This window comes from Papaver somniferum, chromosome 11 (assembly GCF_003573695.1).
Source record: "Papaver somniferum cultivar HN1 chromosome 11, ASM357369v1, whole genome shotgun sequence".
In the NCBI taxonomy this organism is placed as follows: domain Eukaryota; kingdom Viridiplantae; phylum Streptophyta; class Magnoliopsida; order Ranunculales; family Papaveraceae; genus Papaver; species Papaver somniferum.
Window position 1 is genome coordinate 107,622,723 of NC_039368.1, and position 25,020 is coordinate 107,647,742.

General features: G+C 36.3%; 2 protein-coding genes across 11 annotated transcripts; one reads left to right on the forward strand and one right to left on the reverse strand.

Annotated features, from left to right (window-relative positions):
• The first annotated feature begins 12,556 nt into the window (after positions 1-12,556).
• Positions 12,557-20,596, forward strand: LOC113322136 (protein THYLAKOID ASSEMBLY 8-like, chloroplastic). 10 transcript variants are annotated; one of them, XR_003347040.1, is made up of 6 exons: positions 12,557-13,000; positions 13,136-13,526; positions 18,650-18,738; positions 18,869-18,908; positions 19,008-19,539; positions 20,568-20,596. XR_003347040.1 is itself a non-coding variant. In XM_026570161.1 (3 exons), exons 1-2 carry the CDS (start codon positions 12,626-12,628, stop codon positions 13,523-13,525), a joined length of 765 nt encoding a protein of 254 aa, XP_026425946.1. In that variant the 5' UTR covers positions 12,558-12,625; the 3' UTR covers position 13,526; positions 19,008-20,350. The 10 variants fall into 10 exon arrangements, 2 of the variants coding, with proteins under 2 accessions (XP_026425946.1, XP_026425945.1); XR_003347041.1 differs by lacking the exon at positions 20,568-20,596 and having other exon boundaries at positions 19,008-19,139; positions 19,221-20,350; XR_003347044.1 differs by lacking the exon at positions 20,568-20,596 and having other exon boundaries at positions 19,008-19,139; positions 19,235-20,350.
• Positions 20,597-21,054: 458 nt separating this feature from the next.
• LOC113322135 lies at positions 21,055-23,453 on the reverse strand. The gene is made up of 4 exons (XM_026570159.1): positions 22,908-23,453; positions 21,995-22,094; positions 21,793-21,874; positions 21,055-21,686 (listed from the first exon to the last, which is right to left on the reverse strand). Exons 1-4 carry the CDS (start codon positions 23,333-23,335, stop codon positions 21,382-21,384), a joined length of 915 nt encoding a protein of 304 aa, XP_026425944.1. The 5' UTR covers positions 23,336-23,453; the 3' UTR covers positions 21,055-21,381.
• Between the last annotated feature and the right edge of the window lie 1,567 nt (positions 23,454-25,020).

Here is a 25,020-nt window from a genome sequence, read left to right on the forward strand (position 1 = left end):
TTCTGCAATTACATTTTGGTGCTAGAAACAACTGGAGACAGTTAGGAGTTCATCAAGAGGACATTCGCGTTCAAGAGAAGATGACGAAAAAAAGGAACGAAGACATAGAGAGGATAGCGAAGAAAGAGACATCCGAAGAGCAATAGAGGCAAGTAAAAAGGAAATGAAAGGGAAAAAGGATCGAGTTAGTCAAATAATGCCAATTGAAAAAAAAGTGTATGAGAGCATACACCACTCACAGGGAAAGAGGAAGATACATGGAAAGAGGAAAGAGGAAGATACAATCGGGCAGGAGAAATAAAAGAAACGAGAAAATATGCCAACTACATCACATCAAAATCTAGTATTAAAATGTTATTTAATCTGAAGCGAGGATATAATTAAAGTTTGCGAAGTCTAGTAGCGATATGGGGGAATATCTGTAGTGAGCTAACATGAAGGGTACAAGGATTTTGTCCACGCTTTCGTTAACGGTTTGTTCTCAATGGATCTTTTATTCCTAAAACTCTTCAGGTTAAAAGAGAAATTGCAGTTAAAAGAGTTAGAGAAGTGTCAAGATGAATATATTACTTTAAAAGAAAAGATGAAGGATCTTGTTGAGTATTTAATGGACAAAGAGACAAGGAATGCAATCATAATTTCACTCTAAGACCCACATTACGGGATGGTAAGGCCTCACGAATACAAAAAATAAATAAATGAAAAAGGCACTCTAAGACCTCTTGAACAGGCTGGTAAGACCTTATTGGAAAAATAAGACCTCTTCAATAGGCGAGTAAGACCTCATTAGGAGGATGATAAGACCCCCGAATACAATGAAAAAATAAAACCTCTACCTAGGAGTCTAGGAACCCAATTTTGGCGTGCACCCTAGTTCACACAGTACGCGAGAATCACAACCTACGTGAGACCTAACGTGTGTCAAATTGGTAAATTCCTATAAATATGAATCAGGGGTAATGATAAGACTTCTCCGATAGAGACTGTTGGGAAAATAACCTAATGGTTTCCGATAAGGGTGTAGAAATATGATCAGGGCGCCAAAGACACACGATTGAGCTTGAGTTACGGGTGCCCGGTGCGTCTGGAGCGTATCCGGCCATACCCGTTGGAAAGTCCTGGCTACGATACACTCGGTCCCAAAAAAAAAATCACCTAGGGTGTGATCTCGTAATCATGAGTCATATCGGCGAAGGGATAAGAGGTCACGAAAAGACTGATTGTTGGAATACACCAGATGGGAAGATTTCAACTGTAGCTGTTAGGGGTACACTTTCTTGAAGAGGCAGTCAGGGGAATATAAAGGGACGACATCATCCATTATGGAACTGAGTGCAATAATGACGACAATATCACGAGGCTACTATTCACGAGAATAGATAGGCTCATCGTATTGTCGCGAAAAACATCATGCAGAGGCAATAATACAATATGATAAGACGAGGTCAATGGACTATTGTTTGCAAGATCAATAGGCGCCAATTCGTCGACCAAAATATTGAAAAGCCCCTAAAATACACAAAAAAGGGTGCGAAAAAAATAAGAGCTTAACTAGGAGGCAATAAGATCTCGTATCAATTAAGAATAATTAAGAATGATAGGATAACGACTTCACGGGAAAATAATTAGGAAAACAGTGAAGACAAAAAGAAAAAAAATAAATTCGAAAAACACAAATTTACGAGGTAACAACATCCAAAGTGATAACTTCGGAATCTCATAAGTAACAACATTAATTACTAACCTTGCAGGAATGACTTCAAAAATTACACAAAAGGCAAGTCAACGATTAAGACAAAAGAAAGCATGCTAGTACATCACTGAAGGATTCAAAGATCCATCTTCGAAATTCAACAAAAAAATAGAAGCAAGTATATACTTTTCAATTTTAGATATTCTTTTGTTATATTCCTTTTCATAATCTGCCATCACTCAAAAGGAAAGAACAAATACAAGTATATACTGAGATCGGATTTGTCATTCTTTACTTTCTCTGATGACATAATCATATTAATGTTAGGATTTTTCATATAAACATGTAAAGTATCATATTAATTATGCTATTGCAAACATGTAATAGAAATATTTTTATAAGATAAACAGGAAATGAGAAGCGAGATAAAGTTAGAAGGACTTAAAGTTCATTTAAAGTATGACCCAAGTTTGGGAGCGGCCAATCAATCAAAATGTTATAAGAAAAATAGCAAAGAAGCACAAACAAAAGACAAATCAGTCCTGGTGTAGAAATTGGTTTAAGGGATGTTCTCATCATCTATAGCCTTAGACTTGCTAACAGGATCCGAATGGGTTGAAGTCTTATGGGACCATCAGTAAAGATACTATCATCGGTTTCTTCATCTTCACCATCCTCACCACCATCACCAGTCTCAGCATCAACTTCAACAATGTCCTTTTCAAGATTCTCATCATTGGAAATCTCGTCAATTTCGAGAACTTCACGGGTAAAACCATGCTTGCCACAAAAATCGTCAGCAAACTTTTGTTGGAAGATATTAGCATTGTGTTGAGGCTTTTTAGCGATCTTATTAGCATCCTTCTCCATTTTCTATAGATCCTCATTAGCATATGTAAGGACCCTCAAGCTCGTCAACGTTATTGGACCAGTCAAGAGACGATTAAGCTGATAATGACTCAATTAGTTAATATAGACTTTAATTAATATAAATTAATCTAACAAAGATATAAATTCAAAACTAGTATCATTGAATATGTCTCGAAAATTTAGGCAAAATGGACTACTCGAACGTGTCATTCGGATACCGGACGAAGAAGATATCACCAGAATTGTATAAAGGGAAAATAGTATTTTCATAACAAAGACTATTAAGGCAGTCAAGAATTATTCTTGGGCCACTGGATGGCTGCCTACATCCAATCAATTGGTTATCCTAGTAATTCTGTTGGGTCTTATCTTCACCCGATCGAGAAGATAAGTCTTCTTTCTTTCTTATTCTTCATTCTTATTCTCATTTCTTCTCTTCTTCTTCTCCTATGTTGCTCTACTCTTCTGCTGCTTTTCTGAGATGTGAGTGTGAAATCTATTTGAGAGAATAATTGTTGACGCTGTTTAGATGATGAATGAGAAGAAGATGGTACTGTGAATCGTAAAAATAAAAGACGGTGGTGTATCTTTGTCCTCTGTCTGGGGCCTGTCATCTACTCGTATCACTCGAGTATGCGAAACATTGAGGTACCACGGCATGTAACCCGGAATTGCCTCATCATCTATTCTCGATCGACCATCCATACCATTTCCGTTGAACCTTCTCTCTTCCCAATATTCACATGATGATAAAGGGTCGTGAACAATCTCAATATCATTATCCAATGACTCGCTTTTTTTCTCATTGATTTTAAACTTATTATTCTCCTTTGGGATTTTTTGTACGTATCTGCATTGTCTTGCGAATCTCGTCGGGTTGTACATTATATATCCTCTTGGGTAAAACAAAGGCCCAAAATAACTTTCTTGCTCGGCGCACCCAACCATCTTTCATTTTCCTTTAGCCAAATCCTTCTTGTAAGGGTCAAAGACAACATATTTCGTCGTCAAGTTGTCCAACTGGCGTCTCAACTTTAGATAATCCACATCTTGGGACTTCGACTTACTTTTGTAGGTGTACATGTCCCCATAACAGTTGTCGTCTCATTCCTTGTTCACAAAATCCCTTTCAGCAAATATTGGGAAGTGAAAATATATTCAGGCCTGCAGAAAATCCGTATTCCCTCTGATTTGGTTCCTTTCAGCCCTAGAAGCCTTTCTCAACTCGTTCAACGAGTGTGCAAGGATGAAAGTGACACAAGAGTATTCATGAATCTTGGAAAATGGTTGCAACGGCTGAATAAAGTTGGCGCTCACACAGGCACCGGAAACGTTGAGGAAGATAACAGATCCTAGGATGTAGATGACATACACATTGGCCCTGGCAAAGATACTGTTAGAGCATTGCTCGGTCGAACTCGCAAGCGTTGATATCTCAAGCTTGTTTGTCAAGTTTAGTTGATCAAAACTATAGTCTTGATTTCTAGTATACCTATAGGAGTTTCGGACTAGGATAGATTGTGTAGTTAAGCTTTAGACTTCACGGCGCTTACAACTGAAGACAAAGATCTACTGAAGAACTCGGAGGAACTTCATCAACAAAAGGTATGTCAAGGCTAAAACTTATCTGTCACTCAAAAGTCTATTCTATTCTACTCTATGTCCTATTGAGACAAAGTCGTATTTATATATAGACTTTATATCATACACATTTGTTATTTCGAGCTGAGTATAACTCTGTTATCTATTTCTCAAAATATGTGTTGGTAGATTTTTGTCTTTGCTACGTTCATCATTATTCTTGACGAGTTTAGTTGGAAACAATTTATTTGTTGGAAACTAAATAATAAGTCAAAAGATGATCATGTGGAAATTGCCTTGAAACATCTTACATGATTTGTGTGAGACAATCATTTGATGTCGACTTGGAAAGTTTAGTATTGATCATTCGATCACTTGAAAATCGCTTATTAGCTAATGGTTCGTGTGAGACAGTCATTGTCGTGTTCTAAGAATGTTTCGATGATTGAAATGGGAGTTTAGAACTAAAACCCATGTCTGGAATACATCACAGTATGCATACTAGTATGCGAACTGTGTAAGTATGATTCAGGTCAGGAAAATAAGTTAGCATACCCGTATGTGAACTTTTTTAACTGTGGAAGTCCGGGAACTAAGCTTGCATACCATTTTGCGAACGGTTTCACCTGAGTTAGGTCCGGAACAACAGTTTGCGTTCCCGTTTGCAAACTGTTGGTCAAGACCAATTTCCGGAACTTAAGTATGCATACCCGTTTGAAAATTTAAGTGGTTCAAGTTCTAAAGTCGGCAAAGTATGTTTACATACTCATGAACAAATACATTTATATATTAAGGAATGTAATCTATGCAAATCGTGGCTTAAATGTTCATGAATTGATTTTTATGAATCAATCTGATTTTGCTTCAATTAGATCATATAAACTTTTATGTGATTATTAAAAATTGAACAGCTCTATGAAACACAACTAGATTCATTTGATTATCTTTCATGATTGATTGATCATCATAGTTGATCTAGATGTGTTACATGAATGTGATTGAGACAAAAGTGTTCACATGGATAACGTTGGTTAACTATTACAAGCCAACTCAATATACACGTTTAAGTACGATTAGGTTACCCATATCTAAATGAAGGTATATTTCATTTGTGTGTGACAAGCTAAGACCATCTAACGGTGGATATATTTTCAAGCAAACTTAGCTTGTATCTTAAATCAAATTTTCATCTAACGGTCAATATGGAATGCTTTCTTTCAAAGCTAACTTAGCAAACCCTGATTTGAAAGACGATATAAGGAAGAACTCTCACAACATGGAAACCTAATCCCCACACCTCCTGTGTGATATTAGTTGCGACTAGAGTCGATTCTCCTTTAACCTAGGTTTTTCCTAAAATACTTATAGGTTAACGACTTGAAGACTTCATTGGGATTTTGAAGTCAGATCCAGCTATCGTCTCCAAGATTTGCTCGAGATTTATCTCTGATAGGTAAGATATAAAAAGTAACCACAAATCTTTTCGTATCATTCTTTGTGATTCCACAATAACTTGTTTTACTACCATATAGTTAAGTTATTGTGAGATGATTGATATTTCTAGGCTGTTCTTCGAGAATATAAGACCGTATTATCAATTGGTTCCTGTACACCTTGATTTATCATAAGATGGAACAAAACTTCATAGGTATTTTTGTCAGAGACAGATTTATCTATCTGAATAGACTTTTCTGTGGGAGACAGATTGGTTTATAAGTCTTCGACTTTGGATCGTAGCAACTCTTAGTTGTGGGTGATATCAGCTAAGGGAATCAAGTGAGTAGAGTCCTGCTGGGATTCAGAGGCGTAAGGAACGTGACTGTACCTTAATCAGTGGGAAATTGGTTATGGCTTAAGTAAATTACAATCTGAAGTTAACTTGTAGTAAGTTAGTGTCTGTAGAAGCTTAATACAGTATGGTGTTCAAATCTGGACTACGTCCCAGGGTTTTTCCTGAATTTGCGATTTCCTCGTTAACAAAACTTCTGGTGTCTGTGTTATTTCTTTTCCGCATTATATTTTCTATATAATATAAATATCACAGGTTGTGCGTTGTTCAATCAATTGGTGAATCCAACCTTTGGTTGTTGATAGAAATTGATTGACACTTGAACATTGGTTTTTGATACCGAGCATTGCCCAGTCGAACTCGCATGTATTGCTATCTCAAGCATGTTTGTCAATGTTAGTGATCAAAAATATATGTCTTGATTTCTATCCTATTCATAGATGTCTGGGACTAGGACATAGATAGTGTGTTTGAGCTTAGATCTCTCAGCGTTCATCATTTGAAGACGAAGAAGTACTAAGGGGAGCTTGTGGAACTTCATCAACAAAAGGTACGTGGAGACTTAAACTTATCTATCACTTGGAAAGTCTATATCTTCTCTATCTCTTATATTGATACATAAGTCGTGTTACGATATAGTTTTTTATTATACACATTTGAGATTTCGAGCTGAGTTTATCTCGCTTATATATTTCTCGAAATATGTGTTGGAAATATTTCGCTTTAGCCATGTTCATCTTACCGTGACGAAAGTCCGAATAAGATCATATGAAAATTTTCGAGTTACATCTAACATGGTTTGTGTGATACAATCATTTGGTGTTGCCTTGGAATGTTTCATTATGATAATTTCAATAACTTGAAAATCGCTTTGACGAAAAATAGTTTGTGAACAACAACTATATAATGTCCCCTAAGAAAGTTTCAATGATTGGAATTAAGAGTTGATGAGATAACCATCTTTGTATATAAGCATATATAGTGTATTCGCACATTAGTGTACAAATCCATAAACCGGGAACCAAGTGTATGCATATGTGTGTATACAATATTGGTGAAGGAGACAACATAAGTATGTGTACCCGTACGCATACTAGAGGAAGTTTTCGAACCGGAAATATCTGTTGGGTTTGGGAATTACAAACTCCTAAACTAGTCACCTTAAGTATGCGTACCCGTACGCATACTGGTGGAAGTTTTCGAATCGAGAATTTGTGCTGAGTTTGGAAACTTAACAAACTCAAATCTGGTTGCTTAATTACGCATACTTAAGATGGTTATTTTTTCAAATCGGTTTATTCATGAACTTAAACATTTAAATCTTAAGGAATGCAATCTTTGCAAACCGTGGATATAATGTTAATGAATTATCAAAGTGAATCAAACCGATTTGGTTTCAATTGTGTTCTTCTATGCAATTGAACAAGTCTTTAACTAGTTTCATTTGAGTCATTTGAACTAGTTATGGATAAGATAAATAAGGTTAATATGAGATTAAACATATGGCTAACCTGAGTTAACTAATTGTTGAGCCAACATGAGTGTACACGTTTGGGTATGGTTACATAAACCTAAATGAGGGTACATTTCATTTGTGTGTAACTAGCTAAGTTCGATCTAACGGTTGAAAGATATTAGCTTGGTTGAATCAGGTTTTTCATCTAACGGTGAATATTGAATGCTTTGTTACCAAGGTAACTTGGATTGCAAACCTTGATTTGAAAACTGTATAAAGGAGAACTCTAACAACTGGGAAACCTAATCCCCACACCTTATGTGTGATACTAGTTGTATAGCTAGAGTCGATTCTCCTTTAACCTTAGGTTTCTTCTCGAGACCCTGTAGGGTAACGACTTGAAGACTTCATTGGGATTGTGAAGCCAGACCGATACTACTTCTCTTATAGTTGTGTGATCTGATATTTCTTTTTCTATCGTACGAGTACAATTGTAAAATTGGCTTGAGATTTATTTCTCCGATAGGAAAGATAGAAAAGTAGTCACAAACATCTTCGTCTCATCGTTTGTGATTCCACAATATCTTGTTTATCTAGTCGATTAAGATTATTGTGAGGTGATTGATAATACTAAGCTGTTCTTCGGGAATATAAGTCTGGTTTATCAATTGGTTCATGTTCACCTTGATTTATCAAAGACGGAACAAAAAACTCTTGGGTATTTCTGTGGGAGACAGATTTATTCAATCCTATAGACTTTTCTGTGTGAGACAGATTTTTTTATCAAGTCTTCGACTTTGGATCGTAGAAACTCTTGGTTGTGGGTGAGATCAGCTAAGGGAATCAAGTACGTAGTATCCTGCTGGGATCAGAGACGTAAGGAGCGCAACTGTGCCTTTAATTAGTGTGAGATTGAATAGGGTTCAACTACAGTCCAGTCCGAAGTTAATTGGTAGTAGGCTAGTGTCTGTAGCGGCTTAATACAGTGTGGTGTTCAAACCGGACTAGGTCCCAGGGTTTTTCTGCATTTGCGGTTTCCTCGTTAACAAAATTTTGGTGTCTGTGTTATTTCTTTTCCGCATTATATTTTGTTATATAATTGAAATATCACAGGTTTTGCGTTAAAATTAATCAATTAGAATATCCAACCTTTGGTTGTTGATTTACATTGATTGACACTTGAATATTGGTCTTTGGTACCGTTCAAGTTTACTACTCTTATATTCAATCGGGCTCGCATATTTTTATTTGTTGATTGCATATTGAATTAAGAGTTAGATATATTACACTCCTCGATATACTTTATTCTAGATTAAGTCTGACTGTCTAGTTGATTCTCTAGAAAGTGTATTGGAGTAAGTCCTCTCAGATTGCCAAACTAATTGTTAGGTGTGGTTGTTAGACCCCCGCATTTTCAATTGGTATCAAAGCAGGCAGACACATTAAAGACCTGATAAGTCTGTGTTTGTAGCGATCTGATATGGACAAAGGTGATATCACTATAAACGTACCACCAGTCTTCGATGGCTCTAGTTACTTATGGTGGAAAATTGCTATGCGAGTTTTTCTTCAACCGCGTGATTTTCAATCATGATATATCAATGTATTAGCATTTCTTCTATTTCTATCATTCTTAATGAAGCGTAATCTCCTTCCTTCTCACCTACTAAAGGAATTAGAAAAGGTGATCCAATATCACCTTATCTCTTTATTATCGCTATGGAAGCATTTTATAGGGCGATGGTTGCGGTTGACGAAAGAAAAGTAATCAAAGAAGTTAAAATAGCAACACAAGCACCTCAAATAAGTCATTTTCTCTTCGCTGACGACTACTTTATTTTTATGAAAGCAGATTTTACAAATATCAGAGTTTTGCAGGATATTTTGAAGCAACTCAACACTTGTTCCGGTCAGAATAAACTATCAGAAGAGTGGTATAAGTTTCAGCAGAAACTTATGTGGTCATGCTTGAAGCGATATTATTTCTATTCTTGGTCTTAAACAAATGGATAAGATTGAGAGATATCTAAGTATTCTTTTATTCCTCAATAATAAGAAGAAGCATTTTTCCTTTAACAATCTTATTGATAACATGAGAAATAGATTGAGCAGACGGTGGGGTAAAATTCTAAACAAATCTGCAAGAACTTTCATGATTAAACACGTTCTCAATTATGCCCCCCTTCATCAGATGAGCAACTTCAAAATTCCAGAAGAAACGGTGAAGAAAATTAACTCTTTGTAGCTGAGATAATGGTGGAATAAGCCGGAAAAACAAAGAAAGGTTGTTTTCTTACTTCTTGGCCTGGTAACTGCAGGAATACGGCAGATGGTGGTTTAACTTGAGAGACGTGAGTTACTTCAATCATGATTTCCTACTAAAATCTTCTTAGAGGATTTGTACTGAAAAATATAGCTTCTGGTCTAATACTCTCGGGTCAAAGTACTTTCACAACTACTTACCTCTTCACGCTACAAGTTCTACAGACTCCACTTAGTAATGGAAAAGTATCTCAGGTGAATTCAGTTTGATCAAGGAATTCAGTTTTTGGTCCTTGGGTGATGGAAAACAAATAATGGTTTGGAAAGATAAATGGGTTTGTGGTCTAGAAGGTCCTCCAACTCCAAAACAAAACTCATTTATCTATGAATCTATAAAATTGGTAGATGATCTTATTGATCCAACTATTCATAGGTGGAAACAAGACTTGATCAAGTCTCATTTTGATGATTCAACTTCCCAGCTGATTCTAGCTATGAGAATCTCATGTAACAGTTCAGATAAACTTATCTGGACTAGAAAACAATAATGGGAATTTCACCAGTAAAGTCAGCTTACCAAACCTTATATAATATAAAATATCATCGAAATGAGAATTATCAACATAGTTCATCGAACATATGGAAGAAAATCTGGAGTTTACCTACGATTCCAAGGATCAAAATGTTTATCTGGAAGTGTGTTAAGGAAATTCTGCTAAGCAGAGAAAGACTTGCCAGAAATATGCATATTGGAGATACAAGTTGTGCTAGGTGTAAGCACCCTTTGGAAACTACAAAGCATATAGTTTTGGATTTCCAGTAGCTAAAAATATTTGGTTTAAGACTATGGGATTGAGAAAATTACAAGGAAATTGGAGTACAATAAGAGAATGGATTGTGGAGTGGCTAGAATATGATGAATTTGAAGATAGTTCATGTATAAAGCTTGCTACTATAACATGGTTTATTTGGAAGGAACGATGATGTGCAACTTTTGAGGATAGTATATCATACGTTGAAGACATTATTAAGAAAATCCAAACCTTCTTGATGAATGCGGAAAGGGCTCAAGAGAAGCGGGTTATGGCTGTCAAAACTAAGTCGTGAGTGAATTCAAGGATTAAAATCTAGAAACCCCAAAATATGATATCATTAAGATAAATGTTAATGTTTCTTTTGTTAAACAAACTAAACTTAGAGGAGTTGGACTAATAGCTAGAAATTTTTCAGGTCAATTCAAAGGCGTGACATGCAATGGAGCAAAGGATGTAGTAGATGCTGAGCAAGCAGTAACCTGAGCACTTACACAAGGATACAATAAGGTCACTTTTGAGTCGAGTTGTGAAAATCTCGTTAAAGCTGTCAATAGAAAAGGAGAATATGTTGATGCATTGTTGAATATATTCTCTTTCACTTAAAAAAAAAACTAGATTTATGGGGATTTAAACATGAGGAGGATCCTCTCACACTTTTATTATCACATTATCTCACACGTTGGACATTTTTGCGAATAAAAATGAAACTGTAATGAATTTGAAGTTGATTATTCTGAAAATATGTTACCATCACATAGCTCTAGGTTTTTACCGAAAACGATCGTATTCCGAGACATATAACACCACCATCTATTACTTTGAAAATGAGCCGTTGAAAATCAATGAATTTTTAGCAGTCGAAATTAAGACAGGTAGATTGTGAGGTTTTATACTTCGGAATGTGCACATTTTTGGTAGGCACGTAGAACTTGGTAAAAGGAACATATCCTCAAAATATTAGCTTCAAATCTGTTACGGTTTGGTTTCTATTCACAAAAATAATGTCTAACGTGTGAGTAATGTGATAATAAAAGTGTGAACGGAGTGTGGTGGTCTTCTATCAGCTATGGAATGGGCAAGGGATAATGGAGTACAGTCTGTATGCTTTGAACTCGACGCTAAGCTAGCAGTTGATGTTGTCAATGGAGATCATCGTGGCATTGTATGGGAAAACCAATCTTTTATTCTAGATATTAAGTTTATGTTAAGCAGCAATCCTTTATGGCGCTGCAAGTCTATCAATAGAGTCTGTAATAAGCCGAAAGATAAACTAGCCAGGCATGGAAGAGTTTACAAAACCTTAAGAGTCTGGGAAACACATCCTCCAATATTCATTGTTACTGCGATTTTGGAGGACAAAAACCCTGTAGATTTTTCTCATTATTAATGATATTTTCCTGTTAGTATAAAAAAAAAAGTGTGAACGGATCCTTCCTCTTTAAACACATTGATAGACTCGCAAATAATTATGCTTATATTTTAGCTAAATTTGGTCGTAATTCTGGTACCAGTCTAGAATGGCTTGAAAACCCGTCTAATTATATAGTTCAAGATTTATGTAAGGACTCAGTTTCTACCACTATTTAATAAAATCTTATTTTGCATTAAAATAAAATAAAATTAAAGAACATCAACATACGATTGGATTGAAAATTTAAAAAACAAATAATCACTAATCTGTGAAAGTTGAGAGTTTAAATAAAAAAGAGTAGAACAACAAAGTGATCATACTTTTGATGTACAAAAACTCTACCCGTAACTATTTTAAAGAGTCACTATAAATTTCATGTTCAACAAAAACAATATAAAAACTCTGATTTAGACATTTTCTTCGCAAGCATTTTATTAGAGAAACTTTTAGTAATTTAGTTGGAGAAGCTTTTAGAATTCTATTTAGACATAACAACTCTGAAATGATAACTTTCATGTTCAACAAAAACGATATAACAACTCTGATTTTGACATTTTCATTCTCACGCATTCTATTGGAGAAGCTTTTAGACGTTTTCTTTGTACGCATTTGAGAAGCTTTTAGAATCCGTCAGGCATTTAGTTGTGGGCCGTGGGCCTGGTGGCACCGTGGTGTCATTTTTATTTTATTTGTAATCGCTCTCTCCCAGTCAGGGTTTTAGAGGAACTTCTGAATTTGAGCTTCTTCGATGGCGATTCGTTCATTTTGGAGATCAAAAACTAGGTTTATGATTTCTTCAACGACTATGCGAGACTTTATAGTACCAATTATTGCAGAGTCACCCACTCTTATAATACCTCAAAACTCAATCAATGAAATTAATCAAATGAACTCATCAGTGAGGTGTTACCATGATGGTAGACCAAGAGGACCACTCTGGAGAGGTAAGAAATTGATTGGTAAAGAAGCTTTATTTGTGATTTTAGGCATCAAAAGATTCAAAGATGATGAAGAAAAGCTTGGAAAGTTTATTAAAACTCATGTTTTGAGATTGTTGAAGATGGATATGATTGCAGTTCTCACTGAGCTTGAGAGGCAAGATGAAGTTGGTTTGGCTCTAAAGGTGAGATTTTGATGCTAGAATCTTCATTTTGGTTCTGGGTTTTGATATCTTGATAGTTATCATACCATTTCTTGTTGATTCTGTAGAAAAAAGTACTAATTTTTGGGATTTTATGAAATGTTTTTTCTTTTCCAGATGTTTAGGATTATTCAGAAGCAAGATTGGTACAAGCCTGATGTGTATCTGTACAAGGACTTGATTATTGCGTTGGCTAAGAATAAGAAAATGGAGGATGCAATACAAGTATGGGAAAGCATGAGACAAGAGGGTCTGTATCCTGATTGTCAAACTTATGCTGAAGTTATTCGAGGTTTTTTAAGGTATGGATCACCAGGGGATGCTATGAATGTATACGAGGACATGAAAAAGTCTCCTGAGCCTCCAGAGGAATTACCATTCAGGATTTTAATGAAGGGTCTCTTACCTCATCCTCTTTTGAGAAACAAAGTGAAGCAAGATTTTGAAGAAATATTTCCTGATAGACATGTGTATGATCCTCCGGAAGAGATATTTGGAATGCGTTGAGGTACTATCATGCTTATATATTGATATAGTCTATAGCTTTCTCTTACATGCACTTTACCTGAGGCTTTTCTTTGTTATGTTGGAACTCATTCCTTGTTCATGGAACGTCGGGTCCTTGTATTGATGCCTGTCATTTGAGAAAGGAATTCATTGTTGCTTTCAGTCGTATCTGCTAGTTATATTTCGGTATATATTTTAGTTTATTGTGAATTGCAGCAGATCCATACTAGTTTACCCGTCATCCGTTAACACATGAGTCTTCCAATTCGTCAGATAACAACAAAGATGATACGTAGCATAAATAGTATGGAGCTGAGGGAAAAAAAAACATAAATAGTATGGATAACACCTGAGCATATGAAGTTAATGCATTAAAACTGTCAAGAGTCCCCAAGATCATAGGTCAACTAGCCTAATGATGACCAGCAAACAACACCATTAGATGATGCGGTTCTGCACTCCCCCAGAAATGTTTTGTTGTTCTGGGAAAATCGGTTAAGTGCCAAGATGATGCATGAAGACTCCCCAAGATCATTGATCAAGTAGCCTAATGATGACCTGCAAACGACGCTATTAGGTGGTGGGGTTCTGTTCTTCCACAGAAATGTTCTGCTGTGCTGGAAAATTGGTTCTCTTTTTCCTTTTAGTTTTTGACTTTAGATTTTGGACTCCTTCGCACCCAACTCACATGTACCTACTGAGACCAAAGCTGCAGGAATATAAAATGGATCATGCAACTAGCAGAGATTTTTGAAATGCATCACCTTATTGCAGTACAAAACTCGTGCCAACCTGATTTACTTAGTATTTGTTAGTGTATCTAGTCTTTTATTTTCTACATATACTGTTGAATGGTAACCTGACAGGATTACTTTGGTAACTGATTTACCAACATAATCTATCATTTGTCATCTATCTAATATATACCTGGAGTAGGATACAGATCGTAGAAAAATACATAATCTATCATTTGTCATCTGTCTAATATATACCTGGTGTAGGATACATATCATAGAAAAAGACAAGAAGCTAGTCCCTCTCTTTCTTTAATCTCTCAATAATGACTTCTGATTCTGTGAACCAATAAGCTCACTCAACGTGCAGATGCTCAACTCACCACCATTACTCTCGACCTTATTCTACAAGCTTTTAACTACAAACATGTCTAGGAGACCTTTTAATACGAGCATTTTACCTGAAGCTTTTCTTTATTTTAGAATTCATTCCTTATTCATGGAAAATTGGGCCCTTGTTATGATGTCTGTCATTTGAGAAACGAAAAAGGAACGGATACAATAAATTCATTTTATTAATTTCAGCGTTTTCTTAGTATATTGTATTGTGATTTGCGACAGGCCTATGCTACTTGTTTTATTCGGTATACATAGACACTTGAGTACAACAATTTCGTTACTTAACTAACGATGACGCGTACAAAGCAACAAAACTCTGAGATCATAGGCCCACTAAGACGGACTATAGACGGTCTACTAGGTGATGCGACTATTCACTCGCATGAAATTATTTGGTGGTGCTAGGCGAGTTGGTGTTTGGCCTAGCATTTGGTCGTGGAGTCTTTGACCATAGTTGTGCTCAAACTGACAATTGATGTTGTAGGATAGACTCATTCTTAATTAAGTTCTCTTTCTTTTTTGACTTTAGTTGAAGGAACCTCCATACCTTCAACGAACTGGCATGTATTTTCTGACACTGAAGCAGCAGAAGTACATAGTAGATCATGCAAGTGGAGATTTTTCCAAAGCATCACTCTGTTTCATTGCAACACCCATGCAACTAGATTTACTTTTGTATTTGTTGTCTCAATCAAGTCATTTGTTTTATAAGAACATTTGAGTGTCTAGAGATAGATTAAAGCTATTCTGATCCTATAACATAATAAAATGACTTTGGTAACGGACCAACCAATAGTCCTATTATTCATGGTCCAATATATACATGGAGTAGAATACCAATTCCTAAAAGAATAGGACAAAGGTAGTTCTTCTCCATCTAATACAAAATATTCGCTTTCTGAAGTTCAAAGTTCACCTGAATCAGAGTTTATAGCATCCTTTTTCTTATGTTTCATTCATTAGTTTTCATATCTTCTTCTTTGATCTGTTCTAAGTTCTTTTTAGCATAACCACCATATTGCAGCATTTTTCAATGGCACGAACACCTTTAGCAGGGATGCATATCCATGTAGAGTTGTTTCCAGAGTCATTGTTGTTAATTCCCTCTACCACATCTCTGAAAATGTGTAGAAAGAACTTGGTTAAACTGCTAACAGTTGCCAACATCTGTTCTTTAAGCATGTCTAAGCGAATTAACCCAAATGTCGCACATCCAAATGGTACTCTGTCATCATACTTTCTTTCAACCCCAACATGCAGGAAAAATACAAGTGTGTTTGCTTCTGTATTAGGCTTTTAGCACACAAAACATAATCAAAATCAGATGTTACCAACATTTACAACAATAGCTTATAGAAAATCAGACCTTCAAAAAGAGGTATTCAGAATTTGTAGCAACAAAGGGTGATGCTGAACTTCTGAAATCTTTCTTCGTCTTCCTTTGTTAGCTGACAGACAAGGTATATAGGTATTTCTGTATCAGGTTTAAGGCTTTTGAACTTAGACACGTTGTCCATCTGTAGTATTATTTTCGTGTTTGTATAGTTAGGGTACCTATACAAAAGAAGTCCCCCAAAAGCTCAAAGGTAAGCTCTATAAGACGGCGATTAGACCTGCGATGTTGTATGGTGCTGAATGTTGGGCTACTAAAAGACAGCACATTCAGAAGATAAGTATAGGTGCATATGCTGCGGTGGGGTTGTGGACACACAAGGCATGACCGAATTAGAAATGAAAGATATACGCGATAAACTTGGAGTGATGCAAATTGAGAGAAGCTTATTCAACACCGTCTGAGATGGTTTGGACATATCCAACGGAGGCTTCCGGAGGTGCCAGTACGCACTGGTATCATAGTCGTAAACACAATGAGGGGCAGAGGTCGACCAAGATTGACATGAGAGGATAAAGAAACTCAAAGGAATGAATGCATCTAAAAAACTGGCTTTGGACCGAAATGTGTGGAAGTTAGCGATCCACGTGCCAGAACCATGACCTAGGGAGTTTGGTTAAGATTTGTTTAGGGGTAGTTTTAGAGGCTCAGTCTCTGTATAGTGGCCGTGGATCAAGGACGTAAAGCTTAGGACTTTGGCACTTAGGATGTTTTAGTATACTTGATATATGAATTATTTCTAGCATTATTGGTAGCATTACTGTTGCTTTTTTTTTTTATCTTTCTGCTTTTTTGGTAATTTCGACATGAATATCATTTCAAGCCTACCCCAACTTGTTCTGAAGTAAATGCTTGATTGTTGTTGTTTGTATAGTTAGGGTTAAGGCTCTCTATGTTTTGTGTTGTTTCATGACTTGTGAGATCGTAAGTTATTTTTCTTGTGTTTTGCGATCGTGAGACTAGTGACTTTCCTACTAGGATAGGATTGCAGCAATGGTAACTTATTTGCTTGTGTTTAGCGATATCTAGACCAGTGACTTTCCTATTAGGATAGGATTGCACCAAGGGTCAGCTTTGAGTCCTTATGTTTTCGCCCTGGTGATGGACATACTAGGGGAGATCCCCTGGTGCATGCTCTTTTGCTGATAATGTGGTGTTAATTGGCGAGAATAAGGTGGGGGTTAATAGACAACTGGAGCTGTGGAGACAAACCCTAAAAGAGTCCAAGGGTTTTAAACTTAATAGGACTAAAACTGTCTACGCTAGAGTAAAGTATGGCGATGTCACTTTAGACGGACAAGTAATACCTAGGAAGGATACTTTTCGATGTCTAGGATCGATGCTGCAGAGTGATGGCAAGATTGATGAGGATATTGGTCGTAGGATTCGAGCAGGATGGGAAAATGACGACAGGCAACCGGCATCCTGTGTGACAAAAAAAGTTCCGCAAAAGCTCAAAGGCAAGTTTCAAAGGACGGCGATCGAACCTGCGATGTTGTGTGGTGCGGAATGTTGGCTACTAAAAGACAAAACATTCAGAAAATAAGTGTAGTAGAGATGCATATGCTGTGGTGGAGTTGTGAACATACTAGACATGACCGAACTAGAAATGATGATATATGCGATAAACTTGGATTGGCGCGGCTCATTCATTGGGCTGAGATGGTTTTGACATCTCCAACGGAGACCTCCGGAGGCACCAGTGTGCACTGGTATCGCAAGCCGTACCGTAAACCAAAGATAAGCAGAGGTTGGCCAAAATTAACATGGGAAGAAGCATTGAAAAGAGACTGAAAGGAATGGAATGTGTCCAAAGAGCTGGCTTCAGACAGAAATGTGTAGAAGTTAGGGATCCACGTACCCAAACAATGACCTAGGGAATTTGGTTAAGATTTGTTTAGGATAACATTTGGAGGCTAGGGCTCTATCTAGCAACCCGGGATCAAAGACCTAGAGCTTTGGCCCCTAAAATTTGTTAATATAGATAGCTTATGATTTTTTGCTACCCCAACTTTATTTATTTGATTTAGGTAATTTCAACATGGGTTCCATTTCTAGCCTATTCCAACTTGTTTGGGGCTAAAGGCTTGGTTATTGTTGTTGTTGTTAAGGTTCTCGGTTGGTTTTTTGGTTTGACTTTGATGAAACTCTTGATGGAGTTTTGGATTTTTACAGTGTTATATGATCAAGTAACTTACATTATAGAACATAAGAATCCTTTTGTAACATGTTGCAGGATGAAGTAAAAGGAAGCTGGGAGCCTGTTAGATATTTATCTGTTATATGTAAATGAGCTCTGGTTATGTAAATTCTCCTAATTGAAGCTTGTTTCTCTGAAGTGGATTAGGTCTTTAACATATTGCTAATAAGTTCTTGTAGATCTGCTCTTGATGTTACTAAGCATGATCTAATTGTTATAGTCCAAATGCATCTGTCTTTTCGTGGAGGTCCTCAACTGCTTGTGGATGGATTATTAATGGATGTTTCATTTTATAGTTTACGATGTTCAATCCTGCAAAGTCAAGCATAGAAGAGAAGAGTGTAATATGTGTTTAATTAAAACTAACATGATGTAGTTGTTTATGAACATCTTATCAGAAAATGCGTGGTAAAGGCATCTGTTTTGCTTCTTTGTTGACTTGTTTTTCGAGATGCATCTGATGTCCATGGAGTTGCCTCAACCGCGTGTATGTGAGCTATTTACTGATGTCTCGCTTTCACAGTTTGTAATGTTTAATACTGCTAAATGATACCGGGATGAGTGTTTTACATGTTTCAATACTGAAATCATGTATTTGTTGATTTATGTTTTTTTAGGGTATGCCTTGTCGGGGTAAAACCTATGCAACAAGTAGTGGTTGGTAGCTTTTTATTTCTTTTGCCTTGGTTAAGCATTTTAGGTTAAAGATATTAAATTTGTAAGCCAGATAACTGATACGTGCTTTGGTTCTGGCAGAATGTGCCCTATGTGTTTGTTCCTTAAAAGGAAAGTGTTGGCCGAGCATTTGGAGACACAAGGTCTGTTATTGCTTGTACAATGACCATCATCTAGGGAAGCCAGCTGAAAACCCAAATTACTCAGCTTTAGGTATGTACCATTTATATTTTGCCATGTTTTGCCCCATGCCCATTCCTTTTGCTGTATTCTTATATTGTTATTGTTTTTAAGGATTCATTTTACAGAAAGGGAAAATCAAAGATATTGCAGTAAAGCCTGTTGACTTATTCTGACTGTGTTAGAGAAATTTTGGTTTTCGAGAGGTTTTGATTTATTAAGTTGTTATGTTATTAGTCTAAATTATGTATTACGTTGAGAAAATTCTGTTTCCACGTTTAGAATGATGATGTGAATCAACTTTAACTTTATAAATGTAAAACTTAGTGTGGTTTGTGATTTTGGGATGATGCGGCTTTTAGATATACTTGTTGGGGATCATACAAGTTACGAGGGTGCTACCAGACCAGTTACTAAAGTTGAAGTGCTTAAGGTGAGCTTCTTAGATATATAAATTGTGTTGCAGATCTTCTAGCTTGATGTTGACTTATATGTGGTCTTGAACTACAAAGTTGGATGATCTTTGCTCTTATAGATATATAAGTGGTGTTTGTTTCTGTGATAGTTCTGAAACAACCGCTTGTTGTGTCTACCTATCTTGCATGTGAGGTTGGCAAGGGATTAACACAGAGTAAAGGTGGGTGTTATGTCTGGTGTGCTTTCAGCTAACTTGACTATTGAAAACTCAGTTTTCGGGTTGTTGAAGTTGGACAAGGTTGCAGTTCTCAGTGGAACATGCAAGAGGGAGTCAGTTGGGCTCTAATGGTGCAATTATGATGTTAAAATTTCTTGGTAACAAATGGTGCGACGGTCCTGCAACATGGGGACAATGGATTCTCCTCCTTTTTGGGCAGAGATTAGCTACAAAGTCTGCCTCGTCACTAGAGAAATCTGTACCGAACCCAAAATCTACCTTTGTAAACTTGAAACCAAAAATCCTGTCTTTGTACCATGAAATCCGTCTTGTATAAGGGTAACAAAAAGAATTATATCCCACTCCAAAACCTACCAATAAATCTGCCTGGAGAAAGCAGAACCTGTCCTATGACTGAACTTGCTCTCTGCAAGAATATATGGTTGTGGATTAAAGCTGCTAGTTAAGTTGGCGTTTCAGCCAGCATCAAGCATGTTCATTTTCGCGGTCGTTTTTTTTTGTTTTTCCACTTCAGTTCAAGGATTAAAGCTGCGTAAGTTTAAAATGGATCACATCATCACCGGAAGCATCACTTTGTTTCATTACAAAACTCGTGCCAACTTATTCCATTGTATTTGGTGTCATTTGTTTTGCACAAAAACTGTTGAATATCTAGTGCAAGTTAAATTCTTTTGTATTTGGTGTCATCTGTTTTGTTATTATGTCAACTACGTGTGTTGCATGTGAGGTTGGATAGGGGATTAGCACTGAGTTGAGGTGAGTGTTGTCGGGTGTGCTTTCAGCTAACTTGGTTATTGAAAACTCAGGTTTCGGGATTGTTGAAGATGGACATGGTTGCAGTACTCAGTGAGCTAAACATGCATGAGGGAGTCAGTTTGGCTCTAATTGTGCGATTATGATGTTAAAATTTCTTGGCAACAAACGGTGGCGGTCCTGCGACATGGGAACAATGGAATATCATGCTTTTTTGGGAGGCAGAGATGCTACAAAGCCTGCCTCCTGCCTCGTTAATAGAGAAAAGAATTATATCCGGCGGCGTAATATCTGTTCCGCTACCAAAGGGAAATCTCCTAGGCCTGCAAGAATGTATGTTTGTGCTATAGTTAAGTTGGGGCTCTTGTTGGGGTTTTCATTTTTGTAGTTATTTTTTATTTTAATTCAAGGACTGGCTGCCTAAGTTTTCACATCACCAGAAATCAACTCGTGACAACCTGAATTCCTTGGTATTTGCTGTCATCTGTTTTGCACTAAAATTGTTGAATATCTAGAAATAAATGAAATTAATGCTAGTAATTAATGCAGAGGATTATTTTGCTCTGTCAAATAAAATTGTTGACTGTGATCATGTAACATATGTAATTAATGCAGAGGATTATTTTGATGATAATCTATAGTTTGGCATCTAATACTGTATATACATGGAGTGGAATACCAAATCCTAGAATAATAAGAAAAATAAACTAGTTGATCCCAGTATTAACACACAGCATAGTCATAGTTGCTCTAAAGCATGCATGCACATTGCTCCTTCCCTATCACCATAGCATACTAAGGTTCAAAGTCCACATATTAGGAATTTAGAGGATCTTTGTTTTTCCATTCCTACAATCTTCACTTGTTCTAAGCTCGCTTCACCATAACCACCATTATTGCAGCAATTGTCAGCGCCATGAATGGAGCACCTTTAGCAGAAGTGCATTTCCATATAGAGTTGTTGGCAGAGTCAGTGTTGTTGATTCCTTCTACTGCAGTCCTGAAAATGTGCTGAAAGAACTCAGTTAAACTGCTAACCATAGCCAACACCTGTTCTTTAATCATATCAATTAAACTAATCAGCCCATTTGTCGCATTTCCAAATGATACTCCATCATCATGTTTCCTTTCAACCCCAACAACATCTGGAACATATTCATTCATGTTTGCTTCTGTTTAAGCACACGACATAACCAAAATCAGACATTATTAAAATTTTCAACAATGGGTACTAAAAAAAATATTTAACTCGTACAGGCCTAAATCAAATTATCTTACTTCGGTAAAATTCCATTAGCTCCTCATTCTTCATCACAGCTTCCCAAACATTTTTATCAGATGCTAGGGCAGCAACCACATTCTACCAAAATGGGGAAAAAAAAAAGTGAAATGCAAATCCAACTCTATGAGAATGTGTGTGAATTCCTCGAAGTTATCTCCTCACACAGGTTTTACTCTAGTTATGTTAAGAAGTGAGTACCTGGACTTCAGGGCTATCTTGCAACAAAGCAAAAGCTTGGAAAGCTTGATTTGGCTGTGAATGAAACCCCGCTGTTCTTTCACCAGGAGTGAAATATATCCTAAACAGACATGTGAAACAAAACAATTCAGAAACAAAATAAACTCCAGTATATTAATTTCCACTACTCATAACATAAACAAGATGTGAACCCAGCAGCAATTATTTGGCTGCATATATGGAAAGCGAGGTATAAAGCAGCCTATAAAAGACTCATCACAACAATACACCTCATTCAAACAGTACGGCATCCAATGTTGTACAAACAACACCCCAAACTAAGACCATAGCAAACAGAACTGCAGGATGTAAATGAAATCCGTTTCGAGCGACAGTGCCTGCTTTAATCTCCGTGGATGCTGCAATGTACCCTAAAACTACAGTTGCAGGTTATGGTATAACATAAGTACTGTTTATCATGCAGGACACAGGCACACGGCAGGCTGAAGCTCATGCTATCCTGTAGAATTTTGTGAAGGATGCAGTGTTAACTCTCCTATTACTCTCTAGTGGGAAAACATGGGAGCACTGGAATAGTTATGCTTCAAAACATTGTTTCAACAAGTCTTGGTCTAAAAAACAAACAAAACCTTCAGACTAGCATCCCTGTTATAATATTTTCACTTAATCTGTATGCACAAACTTCTTGATGAAGAGTAAAGAAATTCCCCCTAGTTTTCACTTTGGGGAAGTTTGAAACAAGAAACACAAGACAACTTAACCAAGCTATCCCCCACCTATTTGAGGTTAGTAACGAATCTCAGCCCAACCTTTCCACCATATTGAATCAAGATAATCCAAAATCAAATGAAATGAAACAAGAACAAAAATGGTAAAAAGGTGATGGTAAAAAGTAAAAAAAAATAATACATACTTTCCCAAGGCATCTTTAAGATCAGAAGTGGCCGATTTTGCTTCATCAAGACTCGGAACAGATCCAAAAATGAAATCACCGCTACCAGTAGTAGTACAAGAATATGTTGAATGATCAACGGCAGCAGCACCGCACATTTTATTAAGATCAACAATAATTCTTTCGCCATTATTACTCTCATTTATAATAAACTCCCAATCATTGACTTCATAAGAATACGAAGAAGATGGGTTCTTATTATTATTATGAAGTGATGCAAGATTAATGAGTTTAGGATTAGGATTTGACGGAGGTATAGCTGAATTACGAGCATTAACAACACGGTCAGCTAACGGAACAGGTGAAGATGGTAAACCTCTGTAATGATTACCGATTGCACCTATTCCTACTTTTGCTGTACTTCTCCATATTGCTCCTCCTCCTCCCATGATGAACCCTAATTCTTTGCCCTAATTTTCTTACTCTTATTCTTCTTATTCTGATGTTATACGATCCGATGGACTCTCAAAAGCTTGTTTGTTTTCAGAGCGTCGGAATATTGATCGGTTGAGGTTGGGGTTGGGTTTAATTTAACGGTACACGTGTTATCATTTTGTTATCTGCACGTGTTATTATGGTCAGTGATTGGTCAAGAGTAAAGAAAGAGTCGATGATTTTCTTCTTATCCAAAATCTTACTAAAAATAATTCTTTTCTTATTTTCCAAATTCTTTGGTTGATTATACATTTATACATATGTGGTAGTATATTCTACATTAGTTAAGTTGTGATTTTTGTTTTGCGTTATCACATCTGTAATCATCTTTTCTTAATCATCTTTTTCTTAACGAGGAAAAATTCATCGACACTCTTATTTTTTTAATGACGAATGATTCATAGACACTTTTAGATGGACATTATCGTATATGATTTATGTCATTTTTACCGTAAAACTCAAACGATAGTGATTTTAAATCTAATATTTTGGTGATACGTTCATCTCAAAAGACTTTACATTTTTACCAAAAATGAGTACAATTTGAGGCGTATAACATCACCATCTACCCTTTTAAATATCAACAATTAAAAGTTTGGTATCTTGAATTGTGCTCATTATTAGTAGGAATGTAGAGTCTTACAAGAGGAACTTATCACCAAAATATTAGATATAAATTCATTTTCGTTTGAGTTTTACGGCAAAAAATAACGCAAATCATGTATGATAGTGTCTATCTAAGAGTGTCCATGGATTCTTCTTCTTTCTTAATTATGTGATGGTAGTATGTTACCAGGTTATTATTCATGTGCAGTTTTATTTTCACGCTATCTCGCATTGGGAATGAAATTAATTAACCAGACAGTTATCTTTTAATAAAATCCAGATGGTTATGGATTCATACTAATGATTTAGGGATGTATTCTTCTTTGAAATGACCTATATACCTATCAAAAATCAGCGCGTTCTGAGATTCGAAACTTCATTATCTACCAATTTTAATTTCAATGGTTGAAAATTTTGTTGATTTATAATGCTGATTTTCAAAGTAGTAAATGATGATGTTGTACCTCTAGGAATGTGCTCATTTTCTGTAAGAACGTAGAGTCTTGTAAGAGAAATATATCCCCAAAATATTAGGTTCAAAGCCGTCACTGTTTATATTTTATTTAAAAAAAATGCGTTCAAAACACGGATAGCGTGAGAATAAAAGTATGAGGTGATATTTATTCCCTCTCTTCTTTATTTTCTCTTCTTTTCGAAAAAAACCCTAGAGTCCTTTCATCTTTCTTGCTCGGATGTGGTCTTTTTGTACTAGATATGATCAAGGATTTCTTTTTCTTTTCTAGTTTTTGGTAATAGTTTATTGATTAAGATGTTTCGACATATTTTTTTGCGTCTTTCGACATGTTTCTTCCCCGTTTTGGAGCGATTTTTCTTCGTCGTTGTGGGGAGAGTTCTTCGATCTTTGATGGCTGGTTTGTGGCTTGCTACTCTCAATTCAAAAACATCGACGATTCAACAAGAAATCGCTTTGAATCGATACTCTATGGATTTAGGGCATCCAAGTTCGTTTGGATCTACAAGTCTATGGGAAAAATATTCCTTCCTTTCAGGAACATCTCTTATCATGGAAAAA

Excerpts from the sequence above, each read along its gene's own strand:
- LOC113322135 (XM_026570159.1), bottom strand. The coding sequence starts at position 23,335 with ATGGGAGGAGGAGGAGCAATATGGAGAAGTACAGCAAAAGTAGGAATA. Across the intron at positions 22,095-22,907 it reads CTTAAAGATGCCTTGGGAAA|GATATATTTCACTCCTGGTG; the intron begins GTATGTATTATT and ends ATGTCTGTTTAG. Across the intron at positions 21,875-21,994 it reads AAGATAGCCCTGAAGTCCAG|AATGTGGTTGCTGCCCTAGC; the intron begins GTACTCACTTCT and ends CCATTTTGGTAG.
- LOC113322136 (XM_026570161.1), top strand. The coding sequence starts at position 12,626 with ATGGCGATTCGTTCATTTTGGAGATCAAAAACTAGGTTTATGATTTCT. Across the intron at positions 13,001-13,135 it reads AAGTTGGTTTGGCTCTAAAG|ATGTTTAGGATTATTCAGAA; the intron begins GTGAGATTTTGA and ends TTTCTTTTCCAG.